The sequence below is a fragment of the Echeneis naucrates genome, chromosome 13 (assembly GCF_900963305.1).
Source record: "Echeneis naucrates chromosome 13, fEcheNa1.1, whole genome shotgun sequence".
In the NCBI taxonomy this organism is placed as follows: Eukaryota; Metazoa; Chordata; class Actinopteri; order Carangiformes; family Echeneidae; genus Echeneis; species Echeneis naucrates.
In genome coordinates, this window is record NC_042523.1 from 1834460 (window position 1) to 1859560 (window position 25101).

Sequence of the window (25101 nt, forward strand, 5' to 3'; positions counted from 1 at the left end):
TCTTGATTATACTTCTCACGCCAGTTCTTGATACTTGGAAACACTGATAACTTTGTGTATCCATCTGCTGCTCTGTGTGCATCAATAATTCTCTTTCTTAAGTCTAAACTGATTTCTTTTGTTTTTGGCATGATGCTTTCTAAGTTCTGAATCATTCAGCATGAACTGAATCTTCTCCACTGCTCTACAGGTCCCTTATAGTCAGTCAGTATTCATTGGTGACTTCAATTAGGTTTGAATAATCAGAGCACATGGCCTCCAACACTTGCTGTCTGTCAAACTGGTGGGAGGTTTTAAAGGGGGGGGGGTAATAAATTTGACCCTGGTAATTTTTGTTTTCTGTGAAACCTCCTCCTGTGTGCAAATAAAAATATTGGAAAAATGAAAGTAAGATGCTTGGAAAAACTATGTTAAAAAAAATCATTGGTCTCTTGAATAGCATAATTCAATGTTTTTTGCTTAACATTTGGCAAGTGTTTTAAACATTTTTATATTTTAGGGCAGAATGAAATTAAAACAAGACACTTAAAGAAAAATATGAGCTCTTTAACATTTATTTCAATTCTAAAACTACAGTTTATGTAGAAACAGTGATTGTGATTTTTAAAGACAAATAAAAACAGGTTACTGCCATAAAAATATAAGGTGCTTTAAAATCTAATACTTGTTTCTGAAACCAGTCATACTGTAAGCTGTGTGAACAGCCACTCTCTCACGCAGGGTGACAGAAGCAAATTTTGTCCTGTCCCAGTCCCCATGTCCATGCACTTGGGGACTGGGAGTCCTGGATCAGATGAGGTTCATTTTTTTTTGCGTCATTTGAACCAGCAGCTCAGAGTACTTCTCCAGCAGAGACGTTGTCCTCTTGTCCATAAGTTGACCAGAGAATGCAGTGTTGCCCTGCCCATCTCCCTGCAGAACAGCCTGCAGCTCAGTGTAAACAAAATCAAACGCATCTTGCAGAACGGACATCTGAAGACGTCGCTCTGCAACACTGGACTTTGTACCAAGCTGTTGAACAAAGATATGAACAGTGTTAGGATAGAAAATCTGATTAGAGAGAAAATCCAAATAAATTGTAATAATTTTTTTTATAAAACTATGAACGCAATCATATTTTGACAAAAATATTTAAAATTGCAAGGAAAAGTGTAGCGTTACTAGAAAAGTGTCATGTGGTTGTTTTCGGGAAAAAAAATCTTACTATTACTATTACTTTTTACAATTAATGTCGTTATATAGTAATAAATGTTTCAAAATGAGACATAAAAAAAAAACAAAAACAAAAACAATCACAATGTATTAAAAAGCAGATACAGAAAAATCCAGTTGGGGGGGGAAATATAAGAAAAAAAAGTCTGACTTGAAAATATGCTATTTTGGGGAAATATTTCACCAACAAGTAAACATGACAAGAAATTCTATTTTGCAATCCAAACATTTTTTCAAAATTCCTTGGATTTTTCCACATAAAGATAAAACAAATCCATGAAATACAAAAACATGAAGTGGCTGGACTAAGTGTTTCACCACATTGATCTTTCTTCTTTTGCCAACTGGCAAATAATGAATTGGTGCATTCCAGCCAGCAACTGGTATGGCGTCAAAGTGAGCTCCGCTATGTCAAAACCTGAGTCTGTTATACGCTGATCCCCTCTGTTCCTTCTTACACTCCTAACAACATATCAATTTTTATGTAAGACTTGATAAAAAAAAAAAAAATCTGAAATACTTCTGCTGAATGTGCCTGTCATCAGACATGACCCCAAAAAAAAAAAAATAATAATAATAATAATAAAAAAAAATGAACAGTGAGTCAGAACTGCACCTGCTGGTAAAGGTGTATGGCACGTCTCGCCATCTCCCTCAGCTCACTAGCAGCATGCTGACAATCCTGTAGAGTGACCAGTTCTTCCTCATCACCTGGTTCTGCAACAATAATACACAACAGACTGAATTTAATTTCAGTCATTGGTTACACTCCCCTCTGACAGCATCACAGGAAGTTAGACCATCTGTTAAGGGCTTTGGCATGTGGAATCTTTCTGATGGAGGAAACTTCATTCTTAGTTTACCTAGAAGCCTCCCCGCAGTGAAACCATTCAGGGCGGACTAGGTCAGTCCTACCACCTATCTCACCTGCATCAATCTGGATTCTAGTCTTGGTTTGTCCTGGACTGTCCCCCTGCCTGATAGAGCAGGTGGTGAGTTCTGAGGCAGTGGCAGATGTGCGGTCGGAAGTGAAGATGCTACAGATATTGGGTGTGATGAAGGGAGTGGGGCTGAAGATTAGTGTTTGGTTCAGGTTTGTTGGTGTCTCTTTGACGCTGCTGATTCGCCCCCCCTCAACCCCACCCTGTGGCATTGCTTCTGTGGGTGTGTCCAACAGCTGAGGGGTCTGGTCTGACAACACAACACTGACAAATATACAAAATGACAGACAAAACAAGAAATAATTTTTTTCTTTTAACACAGTATTCTAAAAATATACAGCTAATGTTAAAACAACAACACACACACACACACACACACACACACACACACACACACACACATATACATTAGGGCTGTCAGTGTTAGCATCTTAACTGCAATCAATAAAAAGTAAGTGATTGCCATGTAATATATTTTCAATCACATTGTGTGCTGCCAAAAAAAACTGTTGTGAAGTTTAAGGTAAGTTAAGGTCAACTTTATTGTCCCACCAGGTGAGAAATTTATCTTGGAGTAACTACCCATACTGCAGCCAGTCAATAAATTAATCAACCAAATAAATACATAAAAACATGGGAACTATTATGACATAAATAAAAACAATGGTATGTATATACATGGAGCAATACAGGAGAAAAAAACAAACAAACAAAAAAAAAAACTAAATAGCAGCTTCAATCGATAAAAATAAACATCAAGCAACAGCTCTGTGCAAAGACACAAACCCTCATCAGCACCAGCTTTAACTGGTTATTATTTTCTCTTGTTTAAGAGTTTGATAGATGCAGGGATGAATAATAATTTTTAAATCCATCCATCTTATATTCACTAAAAAAAAAAAAGGTTCTACATTTGCATTTGGCTTTAATAAAAAACTAATGTTAATCTTTCTGTTATAATAGAGAAAGACAATTAGAATTTCTCTGTCATATTTAGGAATGGCAATTAATCTATAGAAAGGCTGTGATTGATCGGATTGAAAATTGTAATTGTTTGACACCCCCACCCCCCCAAAATATGAATATTAATAATAAATAGAAAGAATAAAATCAGACAGACAGACATACATACATACGTGTGTGTGTGTGTGTGTGTGTGTGTGTGTGTGTGTGTGTGTGTGTGTGTACACACACACGCGCGCTATCAGTCAAAAGTTTGGACCTATTCATTTGAATGAGAATGTGTGTTATATATAAAACCTGCTGATCCCGTCCTTATGAGAGCCAGAGTTAGTGCTGTGTAGGTCCAGACCATCAGGCGACAGGGGGGCAGGAGTAAGGGGCTCTGAAGACAGATTTTCCTTGTTGGCATCCTGGGTGGAGGTAGAGGAGGAGGGGGGTTCCAGGATCACTTTGGCCCTGGAGCTAGCCGTGGTCCCAAGGTATCCGAGCTGTGGCACCCATTGGAATGCAGACATGGAGCTGGTGTTGTGGGCTGTCTGAGTGCTGGAGGTGGCGTCTGATTGGTTAAAGAAGAATATGGTCATTTTGACCTTGAAAAATGTTTGTCAGATTACCGTAATTTCCGGATTATAAACTGCTACTTTTTTCACATGCTTTGAACCCTGCGGCTAATTTATGGATTTTTACAGCTAACAAGCTACATTCCGCCAATACATTTAGCATCACATCAGACCAATGAAATTGTTCAAATTAAACGCACCCACACTAAATTCTTTAAACCAGTCACTTATTTTGCACTTCATGCACCCTTATCATGGAAAACACACAAAGCAACGCATATGATGCAGCTTTCAAGTCAAAGTGGATCGATCTGGCGAAAAGGCAAAATCTTTCTGTGCAACATAATTCCTGCCATATCCCATTTCCTCCCATATTTCCGACACCTGCGGCTTATAAACAAGTGCGGCATATATTTGTACAAAACTGTTTTTCTCTGTAAATTTAGCGGGTGCAGCTTATATTCAGGCGCACTTGTATAGTCCGTAACTTACGGTCACTAATACCAGTGGTTATTTCCAGCCCTAAACAGCCTTTAAATAAAACATCTTCATGACTTTGCTCCAAAACTCCAGAATTTCCAGATGAGTAATCCCACTATGGTGAAAGTTACCTCAGCACCTTGTGAATTTGACTAGAATAAGAAAAACACTTGAGTGCCCCCTCACCACACACACAGACAAACAGACACACACCTCCCATTGTGTCTTTACACTGGACGAGAACCACTGTGTGTCGGCTGCGTTTAGGTCGATGAATAGGCTGATGGGACATTATACAGGAAATTCTTCTATGAAGAAGCGACTTCGAACTGCATCTCACTGTGTTCACACATACACACAAAAAAACAAATCTTGTCTTTCAGTTTAAAAAGAAAGAGTCTTAACACTTAAGATTAATTGTGTTAGTCAGGGAAGTATCTCAGAGTCTCTGCTCTCCTGTAAACATGTAAACATTCTAATCCATTAGTCGTTGGCCCAAAACATTGTCAAAGACTTATGTAAATGAGTGATGATTTAATGAAAAAAAAAAAAAAAATTACTACGACCCAAGTTTTCTAGAATAAAAACTCAATACCTTGAAATGAAGTGCACCAATCTGGCGCCAACTGGAAAAAGCTTTCAGGGACATCAGGGAATTATTTGCTTATGTGAAATGTGGTTTGATAAGTCAGTCCATGATGCTGAAGTCAGCCTATCGAACTTCACTCTCATCACGGCTGACAGAACAGGATAGGCAGGGAAGATGTGGGGTGGCAGAGTCTTCCTTTACATCAACATCAGATGGTGTAACAACATCAAGGGGTGCTCACCAAACCTGGAGATGCTGACCCTGTGCTTAACTCCATTGCTATCTCTCCTGAGAGTTTTTAACAATTGTAACCTGCTGTGTTAATATTGCCCCCAGTGCTAACACCAAGACAGCAATGGAGCTGGTAGCCAACAATGCCAACTCTAAATGAACTATTTATTTGGACAATGTACTGCCATGAAACAAAAAAAAAAAAAAAAAAAAAAGGATCAAACTCCAAAGCTGACGGAGGCTAAAGAAAAAACAAAAAGACTATCGGCTCAAAGACTGGGAAAAGTTCAAACTGGCAAACAAGAAATTGAAAAAATAGGTCTTCCATGCAAAACTGAAATTCAAGGATAAACTGGAATCTGAATTTGCCAATAAAAACACCAAGCAGGATTTTCAAAAGGTCAAAATCCTTATATGATGTGAGTCCAAATCCAACACCTGTGCAATAACTGACCCAAAATCCTTTGCAAAAGATCTAAATACATTCTTTGGACACTCTAGATTTTAAAATTGAATGTTAAGGTCTGATGAGAGCCCTCCCTCCCTCCCAACAGAACACTCAAACCAGCCATCTTCACAGAGGAGGATGTATGGTGCCAGCTTAGCTGATGCAAGATGGGCACAGCTCCTAGGCCTGACAGCAATGGCACTGAGAGCCTATGCTCAGAAACTCTAGCACTCTAAAACTAAATAACAAACAAACAAACCAAAAAAAAAAAAAAAAAACAAAAACAACAAAAAAAAAAAAACAACAACTGTAGAATTATGTCCATGGGAAGACAAATATTTTTTAGGATTTTTTTTTAGGAACAGCACATATCAGCAAGAATTCTTTCATGGATTGAGTTTTATTGTTTTATTGTTTTACTGTCCAAAAGTGATGGTCCAGCTCAACACCCACTTCCGTCTGATCCATCTAATTCACGTGTGTGTGTGTGTGTGTGCAAAGATAGAAGAGTTTGTGATGTGTGTCATGGTTACATTCATTAAAGGCAAGTGTTATCAGCAATGGTTATGGTAATAATGATAATATTAATGATAAAATAGTAACAAGACAACAGTATTACTACTACTACTTTTTCTTGTGGCTTTTACCTATTAGGGGTCACCACAAGTCAGCTTTCTGTGACTTGCATGATTTGATTTTGGCGACAGTTTTCCATTGGAAGCCTCCCTGACAGAAACTTCCCCATTTTATGAGGGCATTTTAACCCGTCTTCCACATGAACGGACCTAAACGGACGACACCACCACCACCAGGGAAGCCTACCTGACAGAAACTTCCCCATTTTATGAGGGCATTTTAACCCGTCTTCCACATGAACGGACCTAAACGGACGACACCACCACCACCACTTCTACTGATGTTAATAATAATAATAATAATAATAATAATAATAATAATAAACAAGCACGTTTCCACTATGGAGCAGTGGACGCAATACACAGTCCTGTCAATAACAGTTAAAAAGCAAATTTTTTTTCCAAATACGTGTTAGTGAAACACACCAGAGGTTATATGACTGTGACATCAATATACATTATGGATTGTTGATGGTATAATGATGTGCCGCTGCAGCCACACGGCTCAAGCAGACAGTGTGTCTGCCCTTATCCATTAACATGGATGACGAAATGAAAAGCAACAGGTTACACGACACACACGTGCTGCTCAAGAAGGCAGTGTGTCCCAGGCCTGAGCACTTTGACCATAAATATATAAAGATGTCTATGACTTCAACCACAACCACGGTGCATAATGGCTGCATGCAACCCGACGACAGTCTGTCGCTGACATACCGTAAAGCGCCGTATAATCGTGGAGTTTCTCATTTACTACACAGGCTTTGTACGAAGTTAATCAAACAAATAGACTACACTATTTAAGTCACTAAAGATAGCTGCCACTAAGCAACTCAAAAAAAAAAAGGAATAGCACCGGTTTCTGGAGTGGTCCTTAATTGGCTCAGATCTTATTTAGAAGGCTGGAGTTATCTGAACAAGTGGCTATGACTTGCGGAATCCCCCAGGGATCAGTTCTCTGGCCCCGTTTATTCAATTTGTATATGCTTCCTTTGGGTCAAATGTTAAACAACTTCAATATCAACTATCACAATTACGCAGATGATACACAACTTTATGTTTGTCTGTCAGCAGACAACAGCAGCCCCTTCATCAACCAAATAAAGATAAAGCTTAGATTATTCTGTTTGGCAACAAAGAGAAGAGGGTCAGTATTAGTAAACATCTTGAGGTTCAGTCTCTAAAAAACATAGACCAAGTTCATAACCTTGGTGTGCTAATTTACTCAGATCTGCCTTTCAACAGCCACATCAAAGCTATCATCAACTCAGCATTTTACCAACTCAAAAACATCAGCAGAATTAAAAGATTTGTCCCCCAAAAAGAAGCTCATGCGTTCATCTCCAGAAGACTCAATTACTGTAATGATCTGCTGACTAAACTCCCCCTTAAGGAGCATTAAACAGCTGCAGCTCATCCAGAACGCTCCTGCCCCAAGTTTTAACCAGAACAAAGAGATCAGAGACCATTACACCACCAAAAACAAAAACCTGCTGCTAGTTCATAACTCACAGAACTGTTTGGGACCAGAATAGACCTGTGATATGTTTAGAGAAAATTAACATAGCAGGACTCTTAGATCCATGGATTCAGGCCAGCTAGTTTTATGCTGCAAACAAGTGGACTTCACTTCACTTCCTTCAAAAGTCAGATACAGGGCACTGAAGTGCAGGGCTCGCCTGTGGAAAAACCTAATCCCTGTTGCTATAACTCCTCCGGACAAAAGGCTTTGTTATACAGGCCAGAGTATGGACCTTATTAAATGTTGATATTGATTTTTTATTCTTATTTGCCTGTCACTTAATATGTGTTTGCTAATTTGTGCTCTCCTCTGCTCTGTGGTTGCTTTGTATGTGGAATAGGGATGGTGCTGTGGAGAAGAATTTCCCCCAATGTGTCAAAATCAGAGTCAAACAGCGCTCACATTTGATGACTAACCTTCACCATATAAACAAAGAGAATCAGCTTATTTTCCCCAATGCGCTTCAGGTCATATTATAAGAGCGTTTGCATTTTAACATTTCAGACATGTTTATCTTCAGAATCACCTCTGTTCCTCTCGACACAAGGGCCACTCAGAACATCCGCACACTTCCTGTTTACAGATGTCTCACCACCGCTGCTGTTCGCTCTCTGAGCGGACACTGTTGATCCAATGTCTTTGCTTGAATCCAAGTTAGCCTAAAAACAAACATTTTGTCTCAGAAGCTTTAGTGACTCAGATGAAAATAGGATTTACCAACTAAATCTCATAGTTTTTGTGTTTTTTAATGCAGTAAATATTTAACTTTTAAGGTTGTAAAAACAGAAATGTGGTGACAAAAAAAAGAAGAAAATTATCATTATTATATTAATAGATGATAGAGACAATAATAATCATATTAAAGCTACAAGTGTCACACTCCTCTTCATTTCAAGGGGTAGGGAGTTGATTCTCATGAGCTGAAAAACTGTATTTCAACAGAGATGATGCAGTGCATTTATAATCTGATTCTTAATTGTGTCCACTGTGTGGAGCCAGAAACCACACAAGTAGCACATATGGTGGGTCTTTATGTTAAGTATAGACAGCACAGCACTCCCGAGTACTGTCACTCAGGAGTTCCTTCATTGCATTATAACTTCCTATTAGTATGCCAATGTCTTCCAAGTGAGACTGATGTCAGGCACATGAAAAACAGTGTAAATCAACAGTTAGTGTAAATCAAATGACATATTTGATTTACACTAACTTCTTGCTCCGTGGTGAAAGATCAGAATTTGCCATGCTACTTGAGTCACACTATTTGCTTTTTTACAATGAACTTTAAAGGTGTTGAGTCTATTCTGTCAAAGTGTAGGGCATATTAGACTGAATATTACAGAGTTACATTAACTGTAGTGGTTCTGGTCGTCAAATGGTTAGAGGGCGCGCCATGGAAACATACTGGACATACACGCTGGATGTCATTCCCCCCCCCTCTCTTTTTCACTGATTCTTATCAGCTTCTCTGCCAAGTACTAACTAAATAAAAGGATAAAAAGCCCCCCAAAGTCAAATTTAACATGTTGCATGAATTTCCTGTTTGAAACACACGCCTGTGTGCAATTTTGAAATTTAGCAATTTCCTCCCTTCACGCTTTTTGCTAAATTGTACCATGACTGCCATGTTTTAATGCAGCAAGATAAAATAATTTCTGTTACAGCTTAATAAACACTCTAATTTCTGTCTCAAATATGTTAGCCATGCTGACATTGCTGTTACAAACAGGCGTCTGCATGTGTGTATGTATGTTTCCAGGTGTTGTGTGTCGGCTGTGTCTGTACCAATGTGTTGCTGAAGTTGTTCTCCTCTGAGATCTTGGTTGGGATGGAGACAGGAGGCATTCGACTCGGCCATGTCCTGAAGATACCGCAGAAATAAACTGTCATCACCATGACAACAAACGCCAGAAGAACCAGATGAACCCTACGGGTCAAAGGTCATAGCCTCAGTTCTTAGAATTAACCTGATTTTATCCTGGAAGCGGGACAAGAAGCGGGTGGAAATGCTGAGTCGAGGGTTCGGGAAGTGTTTTTCCTCTGGAAGCTGCAAAGTCCTCAGGTCAGTGTCGAACCTCTCTGAAAGTTTAAAAGTCAAAGGGGTGTAATGTTAAGAGAGGTAACATTGAAGGAGAAGTAAACCACAAGGCCCAAGGTGCATTTCATCAATGTAGCATTACATGTTTGTGTGAAATTACCGTTTTCTAAACTCAATTAAACACTGATTATTTTCATTAGCAATTTTTTCCCTTATTTCCATTATTTCCCCACATGATTCAATTTATTGATTTAAAAGTGAAGCATTTGGTGAAGAAAACATTTCATTAAATATCTATATAAAAATATCTTAGAAGATGAAATTCTGATTGTTTTCTTGAACTATTGCAGGCAGCTCTTTGATGACAGTTCCCCATCATGTGATACTGCAGACATTGGACATGTTTATCAAATTAAAAAGTTATTAATCAATGCTTGTAGGGACTTTGGCATTAATGTTGTATACTAACAACAGATCGTGATGGCCACATGAGTTTATATTTAGCAACATCTGTTTTACAGATTAAGTACTGTAACACAGACACATTCATACCTTCATGCAGGCTGGATGCTAACGTATCAAAGTGGTTCTTCAGAGAGTTTCTGTCATCATCCTCCAGACCCAAACTGCCAACAGAACTGCCCTGACTCAGAGAATCTGTGTCTGATGGAGGACAGAGCACTCAAACAAAAAATAACCAATTAAGCCAATTTAATTACATTTCTCTCAAATTTCAACAGATCAGTCTATCATAACAATTTCTTCCCCTGGTGGTGTGAAGAATTCTGTGATGTGATGCACTTTCATCAGCAGCTCGACTGTTAGATAATAAAGTCCGAGTGTCATTAAGGTTTTGCTCTTTTTTCATGTTTTGTGTGCTTTCTTCTAAAGCTGCAATTTTTCAAAAAGTCTCCAGGGTAAAGTCAAAAAGTCTCCAAAATTCAGAATCAGCCCCACCTCAGCTAATGATATACATCACTCAAAAAAGATTATATTCACTGTACTAGGGGATAGCATCTTAGAAAACAGTGTACTATTCTGTCACTACAATAAACTGAGACCAATGTCTTGCTCTGAGATCAGAAAGATACTGGATTGATCCCAGAGGCTTTGGCTATACAAACAGCTTACAGCTACACCTCTGAAGGAAACACTGCCTGGATGCGACATCACCCACTGCAGCCAATAGGTGCATCCAATGTAGAGTAGTAAATCTTTACATCACTATCAAAGATGGAGGATGATGAATCACTGGATAAACACACTATCACTGAAGAGAAAGTGATTTAATTTCTGGAAACATACAAATATTAAACTCTTATTAAACCCAGGGGAGCAGCTCTCCCTCTGTGGAGGTGTCTGAATGATTCTGACAAAGAAAATGTAAAAGGTCTCATGTTTGCGTGGGACCTCACCAGCATCATGATGCTGTTCAAGACTTCCTGCAGACCCCTCAGAGCAGGCAGAATCTGGACTTAGCTGAGTACTCCATACTGGCCCCACTCCATGACTTCTGACCACCGGCTGAGTGATAGACTGCTGAGGGTCAGCCACAGCTTCCACATCAAAATCCCTGAACACAAAACAGAACACTACTATTCACAATGGGGGGGCGGACATTTAGATGCTTTAGATGCACACGATGTGTGGTGATGTCGTCTCACCTGTCAACTACAGTGTTGGTTTGGGGATAGAGGATGTTGCTTCTGTCTTCACCTGCAATCTGCAGCACCTGAACGTCACATACACAGTCAGGGGATATGTCCTTCCCATCACCTCTCTGTTCTGGATGGTTCAGACTAGGAGAACTCACTTCCTGTCCACTTCAAACCAGAGCCTCAAATCCCTGGAAAACCCCTCTGGTGTTCTTACAGCCATGCTCACCTCTTTCTCCTCCTCCTCCTCATTCTCCCCCTCTCCCAGCAAACTCTCCAGACTCTGAGGGTGGAAGTCTCCCTCCTCCTCCCTCTGCTCGTCCTCTTCCTCCCGACTCTTGGTAGGACTCGGGGAAAAGTTAGAGCAGATAGTCAGAGGGTTTAGCTGCTCTCTCCACCGACTGCGTACCTGACGAGGCTCAGCTTCTGATTGGATGACAGAGAAGTTGTCGCCCTGACCCTGCTAAATAGACAAAACACACTTGAATTGTTTCATGTCTGTCTGAAAGAAAGAAAGAAAAAAGACTCATTATGTATCAACTGATCCAATATTTTTGATTAATATCACACTGACCAGTTTTCTAAACCACATGGGAAGCTTTCCATTGGTATGAAGTAGTTGAGGATCTGAAACACAAACAACATGACTGAGACAGTAAAGATCAGTGAGACATTGAATCACCAAGGTCAGATCTTCTGGATTTTCAAATCTGAAGTTCTGAATATTAATTGTGACAGTGGATGTGATGTAAGGGTTGATGCACACTGCGCTGGCAAAGATTGTTTATGATGTGAAAAAGGCTCCACCTACTTACACCAATGGTGGACTGAATGATTTCTGTAATTGTTTTGATTATTAATCAATTGTTTCAGTAATTTATCAAATTTTTCTTTGTCTCATTGCAAACTGAATATTTTGGGGTTTTTCTTTTGTGAAAATCTGAAAAAGCTGTGATGAGCATTACGACCATGTTTTATGATCATTTATGGATAAACTCAGGGAGCTACTTTGTTGTTAAAGGAAATAAACCATAGTTAAAATATCAGCTCTAATCCTTGTATTTAACCTCAGTATCTGTTTAATCCAGGGTTAGGGTTACGAAAATGAGTTAGCAGAGAGAGGGGGAATGTCACGCAGCTGACCAAGTATCAACATGGTGACTCATATGAGCATATGCATAACTTCACTATCAGGCCAGGTCACCCTTGGATCCAAATTTTCAAGGACCCTTGAAACACGCCCCCCCATTTTTGAATAGAATCCTTCATCATCCAACCTATACACAACACTACAAAAAGTACCATAATTTCTGGATTATAAACCGCTACTTTTTTCACACACTTTGAACCCTGCAGCTAATTTATGGATTTTTACAGCTAACGAGCTTCATGCCACCAATACATTTAGCATCACATCAGACCAATAAAATTACTGAACAGGTCACAGTGGACCAATGAAATTGTTCGAATTAAATTAAAAGCACCCACACTAAATTCTTCAGACCAGTCACTTATTTTGCGCTTCATGCACACACCATTATCATGGAAAACACATGAAGCAAGGCATATGATGCAGCTTTCAAGTTAAAGTCGATCGATCTGGCAAAAAGGCGAAATCTTTATGTGTAACATAATTCCTGCCATATTCCATTTCCTCCCATATTTCCGACACCTGCGGCTTATCAACAAGTGTAGCCTATATATGTAAAAAACTGTTTTTCTATGTAAATTTAGCGGGTGCGGCTTATTGGTGCCCTCTATAGTCCAGAAATTACAGTAAATGTGTTATGTTTCCACTCAGTTTACCTTTAACTGATAAACCTAAGGACCTAAAGAGCATTGAGTTGTCAAGGGTGCTAAGCAATAGGAGGGGAATTGTGTGGTGAAACGGTTAGGTGAAAGTGTAATGTGGGAAAATCTGACTCAATATGGTTAGGCCTCCTCTTCAAAGTGACTACAAAGTGCCACACCTTCTCAGACCATCCCGTTTGAAGATTGTGCACCCTGAACTAATCGTGGATCCTCTTCCTCACCATTAGCAGCATCCAGTCTGGCTGGAGTCCTGTGATCAGACTCCCCCTCCTGGTCATCCTCCATGTGGTGCAGCTCTGTGGATGGAGCAGTGATGAAAGTCTCCTTCCTAAAACAGAAAACAGGTTCGGTTTGACACAAAGCTGATTTATGTTGAACCAAACTCATTATACCGACTACATTCTCCAACAATTCCCCCACCTGATATTTGCATGTTTGCGGCTATAGGTCTCAGGTGCACTCTTCAGTCTGAGGCTCCGCCTCTTCCTCATAGTGGCCGTCATCTGGGGGTCCAGCCTCCACAGAAACACACAGCTACACACAAAGCAGTGATGTTATAAGCTTCTTTACAAGTAAAATTTTAATAATCAATCAGAGTAAAGAATCATGACGTCCTGCCCACAACTGGCAAATATTCGCTGCCAAATTAAGTAACTTTTGAATAAATGTGAATAAATGTGTTTGGTAGCTTTTCTTCAATGGCTTCCAGAAAATTCAAAGCAGAATTTAAAATAATTTTCCTGACATACAAAGGTCTTAACAACAAAGTTACATACAGGTAACCTGTCTCCACACATCAGTTCATTAATCTCCTGACACCAGAACAGTTCAGACCTGTCTCCCACATCAGTTTACCTGTCTCCTGAGACACTGATGAGGTGTCTGCAGTCCTGGCTGAACCTCATACAGGTGACAATCTCTGAGTAAGCAAACGCAGGCAGGTGAGAAGCCATTGAACAGCTGAAGAAGATACATTCAATCTGACATTTAATCACCTTCAACTTTTTTTATGTCGTACAAATAAACCTTGAGTTCCAGTCACTCAGGTCTTTTAAAATTCACTAAACAGTGAGCTGACATACTCACCTGAATGTCCAAATAGAGTAGCAATGAACTCTCCTGACTCGTAGTCGGAGATGGTGATGTTTTTATCCGAGCAGCTGGTGGCAAGGTAACTCCCTGACAGGTCCATCTGAACCTGTCATATCACCATCATATTAGTCAGTTACATCACTGCACCAGAGACGTGACCAAACATCAGTCACAACCACATGCTCCAACAAGGTCCATCACAGTCAGACTTCTTGGATCATCAGTCAAGCCTGAACTCATATTACTGATGTGCGGTTGAATTAAGGTTTTCGTCAAGCTATGGCTTATCATGTGTAACATTAGCAGAGGGTGAATTCATGTGAAAGAGACTCTCTTGACACCTCTGATGTAGTGAGGCTGGACAATAATGCTAAAAATAATTTTATCATTTTGACAGATATTGTAACTGATGAGTTACTCTTTTAATCTGTCCCTGGAAAGAAAATCAAAAAATTCTTTTCTCAAAAAAACTGCAGTTCCTGTGATATAGAACTTCACATATTTAATACTATTAATATAAATGATAATAGATGATAATTACTCATCCCTAGTATGTGGCCCTTTGAATGAAGACCAGAACACTTCGATGGTCACACTGCTAAGATAATAAGGCCTTGTGGGCCCCAGACTACCTCTGAATGTGACCTGAGCGATTATATCTCAACTATGCCCTGAATGCCTCTGTGGTCTCAGATCACCTAATGACTAGTCTGAATAAGTATGATTACAAAAACTTGACGATATTTAAAAAGTTTTCAGGTTTTATGCAGTGAGACATACACAGGTTTTAAATCTAAAATTTAGCAGAAATTTTTAATGGCTGATTATAATGACTATGGTGATGGAATAGCCCACCTTCAGCAGAGCCCCTTCATCACTGGAGGAGCCTTTCAAACACTTTTTCTGTTTCCCAGTTTCCACGTTGTACACCCTAAACACAAAAATACACATACATTCATGTCTCCTCCAGCTGCTGCAAAAAACACCCTGAAGTGCTCCTCATTTCTTCACCTGACATTTCGATCCTGGCAGGCAATGGCAACATGTGTTCTTGATGAGTCCAGGTCCATGTCATAAAGAGTTGTCTTCTCCACCACGTGGTGGCTCCTCGAGAATGACAAAGCGTCCTCCATCTGGACCCCAACAGGGAAGATCAATACACAGGGAATCATGTCAATATGAATTTATCAGCAATTCGTCCTAACTCTTCATATTTTCCTTTGGATATTATTCTGACCTGCTCAGCTGTCTGGAAATAGATGCTCTTGTCAGCTCCACAGCTCACCATCCGAACTTCAGGACTCTCACCTGGAACAGAGGAAACAGATTTATAGGAGCATTATTTAACTTTCTGTCTCCTCTGTCAATAGCAGGAGGATATATATGAACTAACAGGGAAACATTTAGAGCAGGACCAAGAGAAACACTTTGTATTTACCTGTGAATTTGACTGCAGTGATGGAGGCTGAGTGATCATTCAAAGTCTGTTCCAGACTGTAGTTCTTCTCCACATTAAAGATGTGGATCAGTCTGTCCCTGCTTGCCGACGCCAACAGATTCACACCTGAAACAACAACAAAGCCATGACTCACTGATAACAGCAGTCAATATAACAATTGAACCATTATTTGAATTATACATTGACATTGAAACATTTATTTTCATGACAGGTATCCACAAACTGTACAGTTTACTACAGTGTATCTTTCTGGCTTCTGTCACGACATTACTAGAGCCTGTTGATATGGGGAAAATACAGATATTTTTGTCTGCTATTCAGGTGGTTGACAACATATTTTCTGATGTGTGGCCTCTGTTCATTGGTGGGAGTGCCCTCATGTGTCCGTGTGTGTGTGTGTGTATTGAGGTGGCTCTTAGCCACACAGAGTACAGAGAGCAGCAGAGAATTGTAAATGTGTGATTATGTTGTAACAAAAATGGCATCCCTTCGTATAAATAAGATAAATGATATAAGGCTTTTTAGTTTGTTTAATAAAAGAACAAGGTATAGACCTGTTCTATAGGAAAGGCAACCTTAAATGATGTCCACTGAGATGTGATATGATATAGAAATCACAATTTTATTATATTCACTTGACGTCTGCGGGATTGGTGAATATTCCTTAGGGTAACACATTTTTTGTTTTTAGAGTGACTTCATGTTTACAGTAAATCCTAACACAGACATCCAAATATCACAGCAGAAATTTAGATTCACCAGGCCAAGCAATGTTTTTCAAATGCTAATTTTAACTTTGGTTTCCTGCTGACCAACTGATTGAAGTGAGTTAAGTTATTCAAGTGAGTAATCGAAATTGAGTTGTTTTTTGGGTTACTCTGGCCTTTCTATCATCTTGAACCAGTCTGGCCATTGTCGTCCTACTAATCTGAGTTCCTGTCTCATTTTACCTGCTACAAATAAAGGTCAGTGCAGAGACTCTGGAGGGACCTGCCTGAAGGAATCAAGTCAATGAAATCCTTTAAATTCCTTCCTAAACATCAGATTAGTCAGATTCTCCAGATTTAGCTTCATGTATCCTGACTCTTTAGCAATTTTCAAGACCAGACTTAAAACTTTTCTGTATGACAGCGCTTATAGTTAAAAGTCCATCTACTCTTTCTCTCCCCCACCCCCCAGCATGCACTGACAACCACGCTTCTCAGAAATCCCCATTTCTCCCAGTTGTAAGCATATTTACGGCATTCACGAACCATGTTTTCCCTAAGTCTCTGTCTCTCCCAGCTCCTCTCCTCTCTCTCCCTGTCCTCATCCTGCAGGTGATGACTCATCACCATTCCATGTTCCTGTAATACCTGCTGCTCCCATATCCTCATGAATTCCATACAGCATCATCTCTATGAACTTAATGCAGCATCATGTTCCTGCCTACACCTGTTTTGAGTATCCCCTTCTCCGGCTCTCATTCTCTCCTGACGCTTCCCCACCCCCCGTGCCTCTCTCCCTCTCTCAACCCAACCAGTCAAAGCAGATGGCCACAGGCCCCCCCCAACCTGGTTCTGCCCGAGGTTTCTGCCTCTTAAAGGAAGTTTTTCCATGCCACTGTCACCAAGTGCTTGCTCATCAGGGGATCTGTTGGGTCTCTTTAAATAATTTTATAAAAAGTGGCCTGAGGTCTTACCTGTGGACTTGGGTGAGAACTCCAGACACAACACCTCTGAGTCATGAGCCTCAATCTTCACCAGCTCATCCAGAAATTCCAGACCAAAGATCCTGAGCACAGAGGAACATGTCAGCACACATGCGCGCGTGTGTGTGCGTGCGTTGTGTGTGTCTCTCTCACCGCAGGTTTCCACTGCGGTCTCCAGCAGCCAGGTGTTGTCCATCATGGCTAATACCCAGCACTCTGATTCCAGCCTTGCTATCAGCCCCTGCTGCCTCCCCTCGCTCCGCATCTGCCTGCAGGCACTGTGTGTTCTCCCCCACATACAAAATCTTCAGCAGGTCCTGAAAAATACCAGACTATCTATTACCAGCTGTTACTGCGTGTTTGTGTTAGTGTGTGTTTTAATGTGTGTTCTCACATTGCTATAGAGGTTCCTGTGCCTGGTGGGGGGTTCAGTGTGCCACAGTCTGATGGTGTTGTCAGATGAACAGGTGAGGAAGGAGGACGGAGGCAGACAGGCCTGAGACATGTCTAAAAGCTCAGGGTAGACCTGAGGACAAAGACAAAACTGTTTTTTGTAGTAATAAAACTGAGTTTTGGTAGTATTACAGGCATTCATGTTAATAATATTAATATTATAGTAATAGTGTTAATAGTAATGTTAAGTATTACTGGGGGTACTGACAAAGCTGGGAGTGGCCCATGAGTACATCTGTGGCTGCTGAAAGCGTGTATTTGATGATGACAGTATAGGCAGTATTACTGTATTGCATACAGGTGTATTGATGGCATTTGTAGTAGCAGGTGTTTCTATTTGTATTATTCTAGTACTCCTACCTGTACCACAGTACCTGTGGTTGTATTTGCAGTACTCCTCACAGTTTTAGTGGGAGTATTTACAATACCACTGAGAATATTTATAGTGCTCCTGGCAGTATATACAATACATCTGGCAATATTTGTGAGTATCTGCAGAAGGGCAGTGGCAGTATTAGTGATAGTCATGTGACTGACCTCAACACTCCACACACAGCTGCTGTGGTACAGGGCAGAGTACAGCTTCCCCACGTTCCTCACATCTTTAACATTCCACACATACAGACTGTGGTCATTGTACACACAGGTCAGGTGTTTGGCAGTGGGGTCAAAGGTCAAAGCTACTGTGTCAGGGTACTGAGCACCAGGACTGGCAGGTATAAGGCTGTTGTAAACAGAAGGTGAGAGAGGTCAGAGGACTGTGATTCCCTGACCAGAGGTTATTTGCAGTAGTTGTCTGCAGCATTTGTACCCATGCTGTACACTCTGGGTGAGGTCAACACCCAGGCGGTGGGGCCGGTGCAGGGAGGTGATGTACTGCAGGTTGGATGGACGGAAAACTCTGATAAGACCATCAGCACAGCCACAGAAGATGAAGTCCTCACTGATGGCCAAACAACTGGCTGATGAAGTCTGTCAACAAGATTAAGATCAAATTGTGTTGAATAACCATCAGTTCTAAAACCCACAAAGTGCAGGCTTCTCAACACACCCACAATTTCTTCGCAGGCAGATTCACAACATGGTGGTTTTGAGCATCTAGTGTTTTATTGAATTATTTAGTTTAAGTTAGACATTTGTTTTTCAATTATCCAAATGTTTTATTATTGTTTATTCATTAATATTTAAGTGATCTATATGCTTTCTTATTGTCCAGATGTTCCCTGACTGACCTTAAGGTTGACCCAGGCCTCCAGCTGTCGATTGCTATTAAAAAGGCACAGCAGGCCAGAGCTGGTGATGCAGTAGGTGTTTGATAAGTTGAGGCCACATCCACATGCCACCCCACTGAACACATTGTTCCGATGATCCCCTAACAACCCTGACCGACCAATCAAAGGTACTGTGCTGTTTACCTGTGTACAGGAAGAAAATGGAAAGAAAGACAGTGGCTGATCAGATTACATGTAAAGGTTGAGCTGTGATCGGCTGAGCAGAAATCAGAGGCAGTACCCGCCGTTCCTTGGATGCATCCAGGTACCAGAACTTGATGTGCCTGTTTCCTGCGGTGACAAAGTAGCTGTTGTCCTGAGAGAAAGAGACTGCAAACACTCTGCTGGACACTTTGTTGGAGGCGATGATGGAACCTTTCTGCTTGGACACAAAGATGTAAATCTGACCGTGATCAAGTGAACACAAAGAAACACAAATGAAGCTAAACTGACATTAATCATTACTTTTACTTTAACTACATCAACCAAGTTTTTGAGTAATCATAATTATGATGCAAGTCCCTCAGGTGTTCCACAGACATCTGCAAAGGTCTTTTTGTGTTTCACCAACAAAACACTTTTAGTTGTTCTCTATAAAGAAACTGTGGGAAAAATGTCTTTAAATGCATTTTGCCATTCAATACTCAGAATGCAATTCAATAATCTGTTAATTAATTAATCTGTATCATCTCTCAAACTGAGGCCAGTGTTGGTTAGGTAGTCAAACATGTAGCAATTAAATGCTTTAATTGCGAAAGAAGTACACCAAGTGTTGTTCCCCTATTGGTGGACAGGAATGTTGGTGAAGAAAAGCACATTATGTGCCCACAATTGGTCCATCCCCTTACCCTCCAGTCCCATACACTGACAGTCATGTCATGCTGGAATCCCACAGAGACGATGTAACAGCTACTGGTGGAAAATGCAACACAGGAAACTCCGTATTTATGAGACTGAACCTCCGCCACCTGACCTCCACCAACCTCCCACACCCGTACGCAGGGCATGTGACCGCTCTGAAACACAAACAGGGCTTGATGTGGTTACGCATTTTCTCTCTGTAAAAGCAATGTATATGGGAGCAGGGTGTCATAGTGTGGCAGTGGTTAGCACAGCAAGGAGGGTCTGGTTCATACTACATGTCACATTAGACCACTGGCAGCTGCCCCTGTGTTTGTGCCCTTACCTCACCAGTGACCAGGTATTTTCCATCATGTGAGAAGGCCAGAGCACTGAAGGGTTTTCTGATGCGCAAACAGAAACGGTTAAACATTAGCAGCACCACTGAAGGAGTGGTGCTATTGGTTTTGTTGATGTTTAGGCGTTATTTTATTTTAATGTCCAAGTCCTTGTTTTGAAAAAGTTTGAGAAACACTTTCCTATAGTGATGCTTGTGCCTCTCAAAATCTTCAGTGAACAGGCAAGGGGAAACAGATGGCACTACCTGGACGTGTTGATGATGTGGCTCTGTTTGTTCTTCTTTGGGTGAAGGAGCACAATGACACACCTGGACAAAGATTTAAAAAAAAAAAAAAGTGTATCAAAAAGGTTCAACTTCAAAAAAAAAAAAGAAAAGACCTCTTCTTGAGTCAAACATCCTGAGAAAACACGTTTTTTTCTTTTATGGTTTTATAGTTCAGAGATTAAAAAAAAATCCCAAATGGATGAGTTCCACTGAACACCATCACAATGTTTTTGGTGTGTTTCCAATAGTAAGGGGAGAAGGGGCTTACCCTGCAGGATAGGCGATAAGGCCAGAGTTAGGATCAGAAGTTAAACCACTACTGCTGGTTGTGGTGATACCCAGAACCTTCTCCAAATTCACCTGTAAAAATAAACACTTCATGTTATTAACTTGTGAACCACCCTTCAACCTGGAGTGACACAATCACAAGTCACTGAGAAGAGAAAATTAAATAGCTTTGTAATTGGATGATTTTCAAGCAAAAATTCCAATATTCTCTGTTTAAACCAATGAACCCGAATGTGAGAACTTTATGTTTTTCTTTGTTATGATATCTGGGCAGTCTTTTCATTAATGGGCTTTATATATATATATATATATATATATATATATATGCGGGAAAATTTTGCAGCACTGTGGAAAAAATGACTATTGCATAGTGAGCAAAATGCAACTGGTGCAACAGCTCCTCACAGCCCCAGGTCCCCTGTCACATGTGCTCATACGTCTTCAGGGTCTTGTCATTTAAGTTGTTCCAGCATCTTGGAGAACATGTCTCTGTTCTTCTGTCTCAGTATGTCTGTTTCATCCTGTGGACCAGGACTGACTCCCTCTGACATCTACTGTAGGAATCTAAGTTTGCTGTGTGGCTGTGCATTTGTCGTACTGTAGGAGGATTCTGGGCCAGATACCTGATGATGACGAAGAGTAATATTTTACACAATTCAACATATGTCAAATGGAATAAACCCTCTGCCATCTATTTTGTGGACATAAATATCGGTTTATTTCATGATGGATCAGATCTGTTTGGTGTTAAATATTAAATCTCCGCAGCTGTCCAGGATGTTTGGTACACGTTCACTCTGCCTGTCCTGGTCTCTCACAACTGATGTATAATTTCACTTCTCTGATGTGTGACATGTTTTGTTGTTACAGCAGCGGCCTGTTGCTTTTCTTTGTTGGTGCGCGAACATTAGCCTGTTGCAGTCAAAAGTTTTTGTGCGTTACTGTGAACCCGAAACAGTCAGATTTAACTATTGAGCCTTTGAGCAGTTTGTCCTTTGTTTTATCTGTTAACAGTTCACCCTGTCTGTCGAGGCGTTAAAACGCTGCCTTAAATCACTGAAACACCCGAGGAGCTATCAGGCTAACAGTTAGCTGCGTTAGCTTTGAACCATACCCGGCTGCTGGAGGTCTTTTTCTGTTGGCTCTGCCGGCTCTTCTTCCCCGCTAGTTGTTTCTTCTTCGCGGGGTTAACTGCACTGCATTCCGCTCCGTCTGCCATGACGCCGTATCACTTTTCTTTCACAAAAAAATTCAGAAAAACACCCAGTACGTTGAAAATGTTAACCGACACAAAGACAGGCCAGACTCCGTTGTGTTACTAGCCAAGATTCACCATAAAATCAGGGGTGGTTCAATTTGTTAAACTTTTCCGCTGCAGTTAATGACGGGAGGACTATCTTAGCTTCATGGTAGCTGTCCCAAGGACACCTGATATCTTTCTCTACGGCGGGACTACGGTTCAAATTGAGCCCCGCCCACTGTCACAACAACCAACCAATAGGAAGCCTGCATTTCACCAAACAGCCACTTAAAAGCTAAAGCCCCATATACGCCTGCCAACCAATTATTTTTGCAACGCAGTCTGTCAGATAAAAATAAATACAATAGTTGCAACAGCAAAAAAAAAAAAAAAAAAAGAAACAAAAAAAGATCTAAATGTTAATTTAATTAATGTTTGATTTGTACCAACCCCGAGACAAACAAGGTTCATTCAAATCCCTCTAAAATTTTTATGTTATGATAACATGTCATATCAATTTACATTAGGGGTAGGGCTAGTTATTTTGAACTGTGTGTAAACTGTCCGCACTAAAGCCAGGGCCTGCATCATAAAGCTGGGTTTCACCTTAACGGGGTAACTACCTAGGTGGAAGGAGGTTGAGGAGGTAGTCAGGCGTGTGAATGCTTCTTTGGCCCCAGGGCCAAATGGAGTCCCCTACCAGGTCTATAAAAGTGCACCTGATATCTTAAGGATTTTGTGGAGGCAATTAAGAAAAGTTTGGAAGAAACAGTCTATTCCTAGAGCATGGCATAGGGCAGGAGGTGTTCTTATTCCTAAAGAGAGGAGTCTTCAGACCTGAGTCAGTTCTGTATGATCTCTCTCCTGAATGTAGAGGGGAAGATTTTCTTTAGTGTAGCTGCACAGAGATTAGCAAGTTATTTTGAAAGAAATGGCTTAATAGATACTGCAGTACAGAAGGCAGGAATACCAGGTTTCACAGGGTGTTTAGAGCACACTAGCATGATTTGGCATCAGATTCAGGCAGCCAAGAGTGAGAAAAGAGACTTGCCTGTGATATTCTTGGACTTAGCAAATTCATTTGGGTCAGTGCCATATAGTCTTATTTGGGAGCCATTTGATTGTTTTAGAGTGCCTGGAGTGGTTGTCAATTTACTAAGAACACATTTCCAGGATGTCAGACTATGCTTAAGTACAGCAGGCTTTACAGCAGGTTGGCAGAGGCTAGAAATAGGTATTATGGCAGGGTGTACAATTTCTCCATTAGCTTTCACAATGGCAATGGAGGTAATTATTAGAGCTTCTAGGTGGGTTGTAGGTGGAGAGAGGTGGCAGGATGGGATGTGTCTTACACCAGTTAGGGCATACATGGATTTATACTGCATTTACGAACCATGTTCTGCCAAAGTCTCTGTCTCTCCCAGTTCCTCTCCTATCTCTCCCTGTCCTCATCCTGCAGGTGGTGACTCATCGCCATCCCATGTTCCTGCAACACCTGCTGGTCCCATATTTAATGAATTCTGCATTACAGCTCAACTCCATGAACTTCATGCAGCAACATGTTCCTGCCTACACCCCCCCCCCTCCAATGCCTGTCTCTCTCTCCCACTCTCAACCCAACCGGTCGAGGCAGATGGCCGCCCCCCCTGAGCCTGGTTCTGCTCGAGGTTTCTGCCTCTTAAAGGAAGTTTTTCCTTGCCGCTGTTGCCAAGTGCTTGTTCATCGGGGGATCTGTTGGGTCTCTTTAAATACATTTATAAAGAGTTTGGTCTAGACCTGCTGTATATGTAAAGTTCCTTGATGTAACTTTGTTATGACTTGGCGCTATACAAATAAATCTGATTTGATTTGATTTGATATGACATTGATAACTGCAACAGTGCCATGTATGAAAGAGTACTTGAGTGACTTAATAAAAACTTGAAGTGGGCTAGTATGAAAATCAAGCCTAGTAAGTCTAGAAGTATCTCAATAAGTAGAGGGATATTAAGTGGTCAAAAGTTTGTAGAGATCAGGAGGAAATTCCAATAATTAGGGAAAAAACAGTAAAAAGCCTAGGTAGGTTGTACAAGACAGATTTTCATGACAGGGAGAACAGGTAGTGCAGTTTTAGAAGGATGTGCCTCCTTGAACGGTGATGAGTCACCACCTGCAGGATGAGGACAGGGAGAGAGAGGAGAGGAGTTTAGAGAGACAGTGACTTTGGGAAAACATGGTTAATAAATGCAGTACAGATGCTTAGAACTGGGAGAAACAGGGATTTTTAAGAAGCATGGTTCTTATCAGCACATACAAGGAAGAGGGAAGGAGAGAAGGAGAGAGAGGGAGGGAGGGGTAGAGAGAGAGATATGCTCAGTCCTTTCCCAAGTAGCCTAGGCCTATAGCAGCATAGCTACAGAGTAGAGGACTTTAACATTTTAACTATAAGCACTAAAGGTTTTAAGCCTGGTCTTCAAAAATTGCTAAAGAGTCTGTCCCCCAGACCGATACTGGAAGTTGGTTCCATAGAAGAGGAGCCTGATAACTCAAAGATCTCCCTCCAGATTTACTCTTGGAGACTCGAGGAACTACCAGTAAACCTCCATCTAGAGAACAGAGTGGCCTACTAGGACAGTAAGGAACTATGAGCTCTCTGAGATACGATGGAGCTTGGCCATTAAGAGTTTTATACAGCAGAAGGATTTTAAATTGTACTCTATATTTTGCTTTATTTTTGCCTCAGTACCAATAAACCTGGTTCTGTTGCTACCTACCTGAGTTAAGCTCTTGAGTCCTGCAATCACTGAGCCTTGTCAGTATGGAGGCTGATCCATTGTCTGAAGCCATTAGAATATCATTGACAACCAGCGCTGTTCCTGTGCTATGATGGGCTCTAAATCCTGACTGAAACTCTTCAAACAAACCGTTCCTATGCAGATGGTCGTGTAATTGGTTTGCTACAGATTTCTCAATGATGTTAGAAATTAATCGAAGGTTCGATATGGGTCTACAGTTTGCCAAAACATCTGGATCAAGATTCTGCTTTTTAAGATGGGGTTAGATGACTGCGGTCTTACA

General features: G+C 40.8%; 1 protein-coding gene across 2 annotated transcripts; it reads right to left on the reverse strand.

Moving 5' to 3' along the window:
• Positions 1-545: 545 nt before the first annotated feature.
• wdr62 (WD repeat domain 62) lies at positions 546-22218 on the reverse strand. 2 transcript variants are annotated; one of them, XM_029517895.1, is made up of 33 exons: positions 21919-22218; positions 20785-20876; positions 20496-20558; positions 20238-20295; positions 19900-20067; positions 19293-19430; positions 19013-19195; positions 18592-18752; positions 18318-18504; positions 17722-17853; positions 17481-17644; positions 17319-17410; positions 15617-15742; positions 15416-15486; positions 15190-15311; positions 15034-15109; positions 14173-14284; positions 13942-14005; positions 13507-13620; positions 13308-13414; positions 11849-11901; positions 11504-11737; positions 11284-11351; positions 11035-11192; positions 10172-10282; positions 9549-9660; positions 9367-9442; positions 8108-8240; positions 4370-4495; positions 3414-3672; positions 2140-2417; positions 1829-1929; positions 546-1011 (listed from the first exon to the last, which is right to left on the reverse strand). In XM_029517895.1, the coding sequence occupies exons 1-33, from the start codon at positions 22021-22023 to the stop codon at positions 790-792; spliced, it is 4266 nt and encodes a 1421-aa protein (XP_029373755.1). In that variant the 5' UTR covers positions 22024-22218; the 3' UTR covers positions 546-789. The 2 variants fall into 2 exon arrangements, with proteins under 2 accessions (XP_029373755.1, XP_029373754.1); XM_029517894.1 differs by having other exon boundaries at positions 10172-10300.
• Between the last annotated feature and the right edge of the window lie 2883 nt (positions 22219-25101).

Bases quoted from the DNA above. Each gene is read 5' to 3' on its own strand.
- wdr62 (XM_029517894.1), bottom strand. From the start codon at position 22,023: ATGGCAGACGGAGCGGAATGCAGTGCAGTTAACCCCGCGAAGAAGAAA. The intron at 19,196-19,292 runs GTACTGCCTCTG...TCCTGTACACAG, and splicing joins ATGCATCCAAGGAACGGCGG to GTAAACAGCACAGTACCTTT. The intron at 11,902-13,307 runs GTGAGGAAGAGG...TTTGTGTTTCAG, and splicing joins CAGACTGGATGCTGCTAATG to ATCCTCAACTACTTCATACC.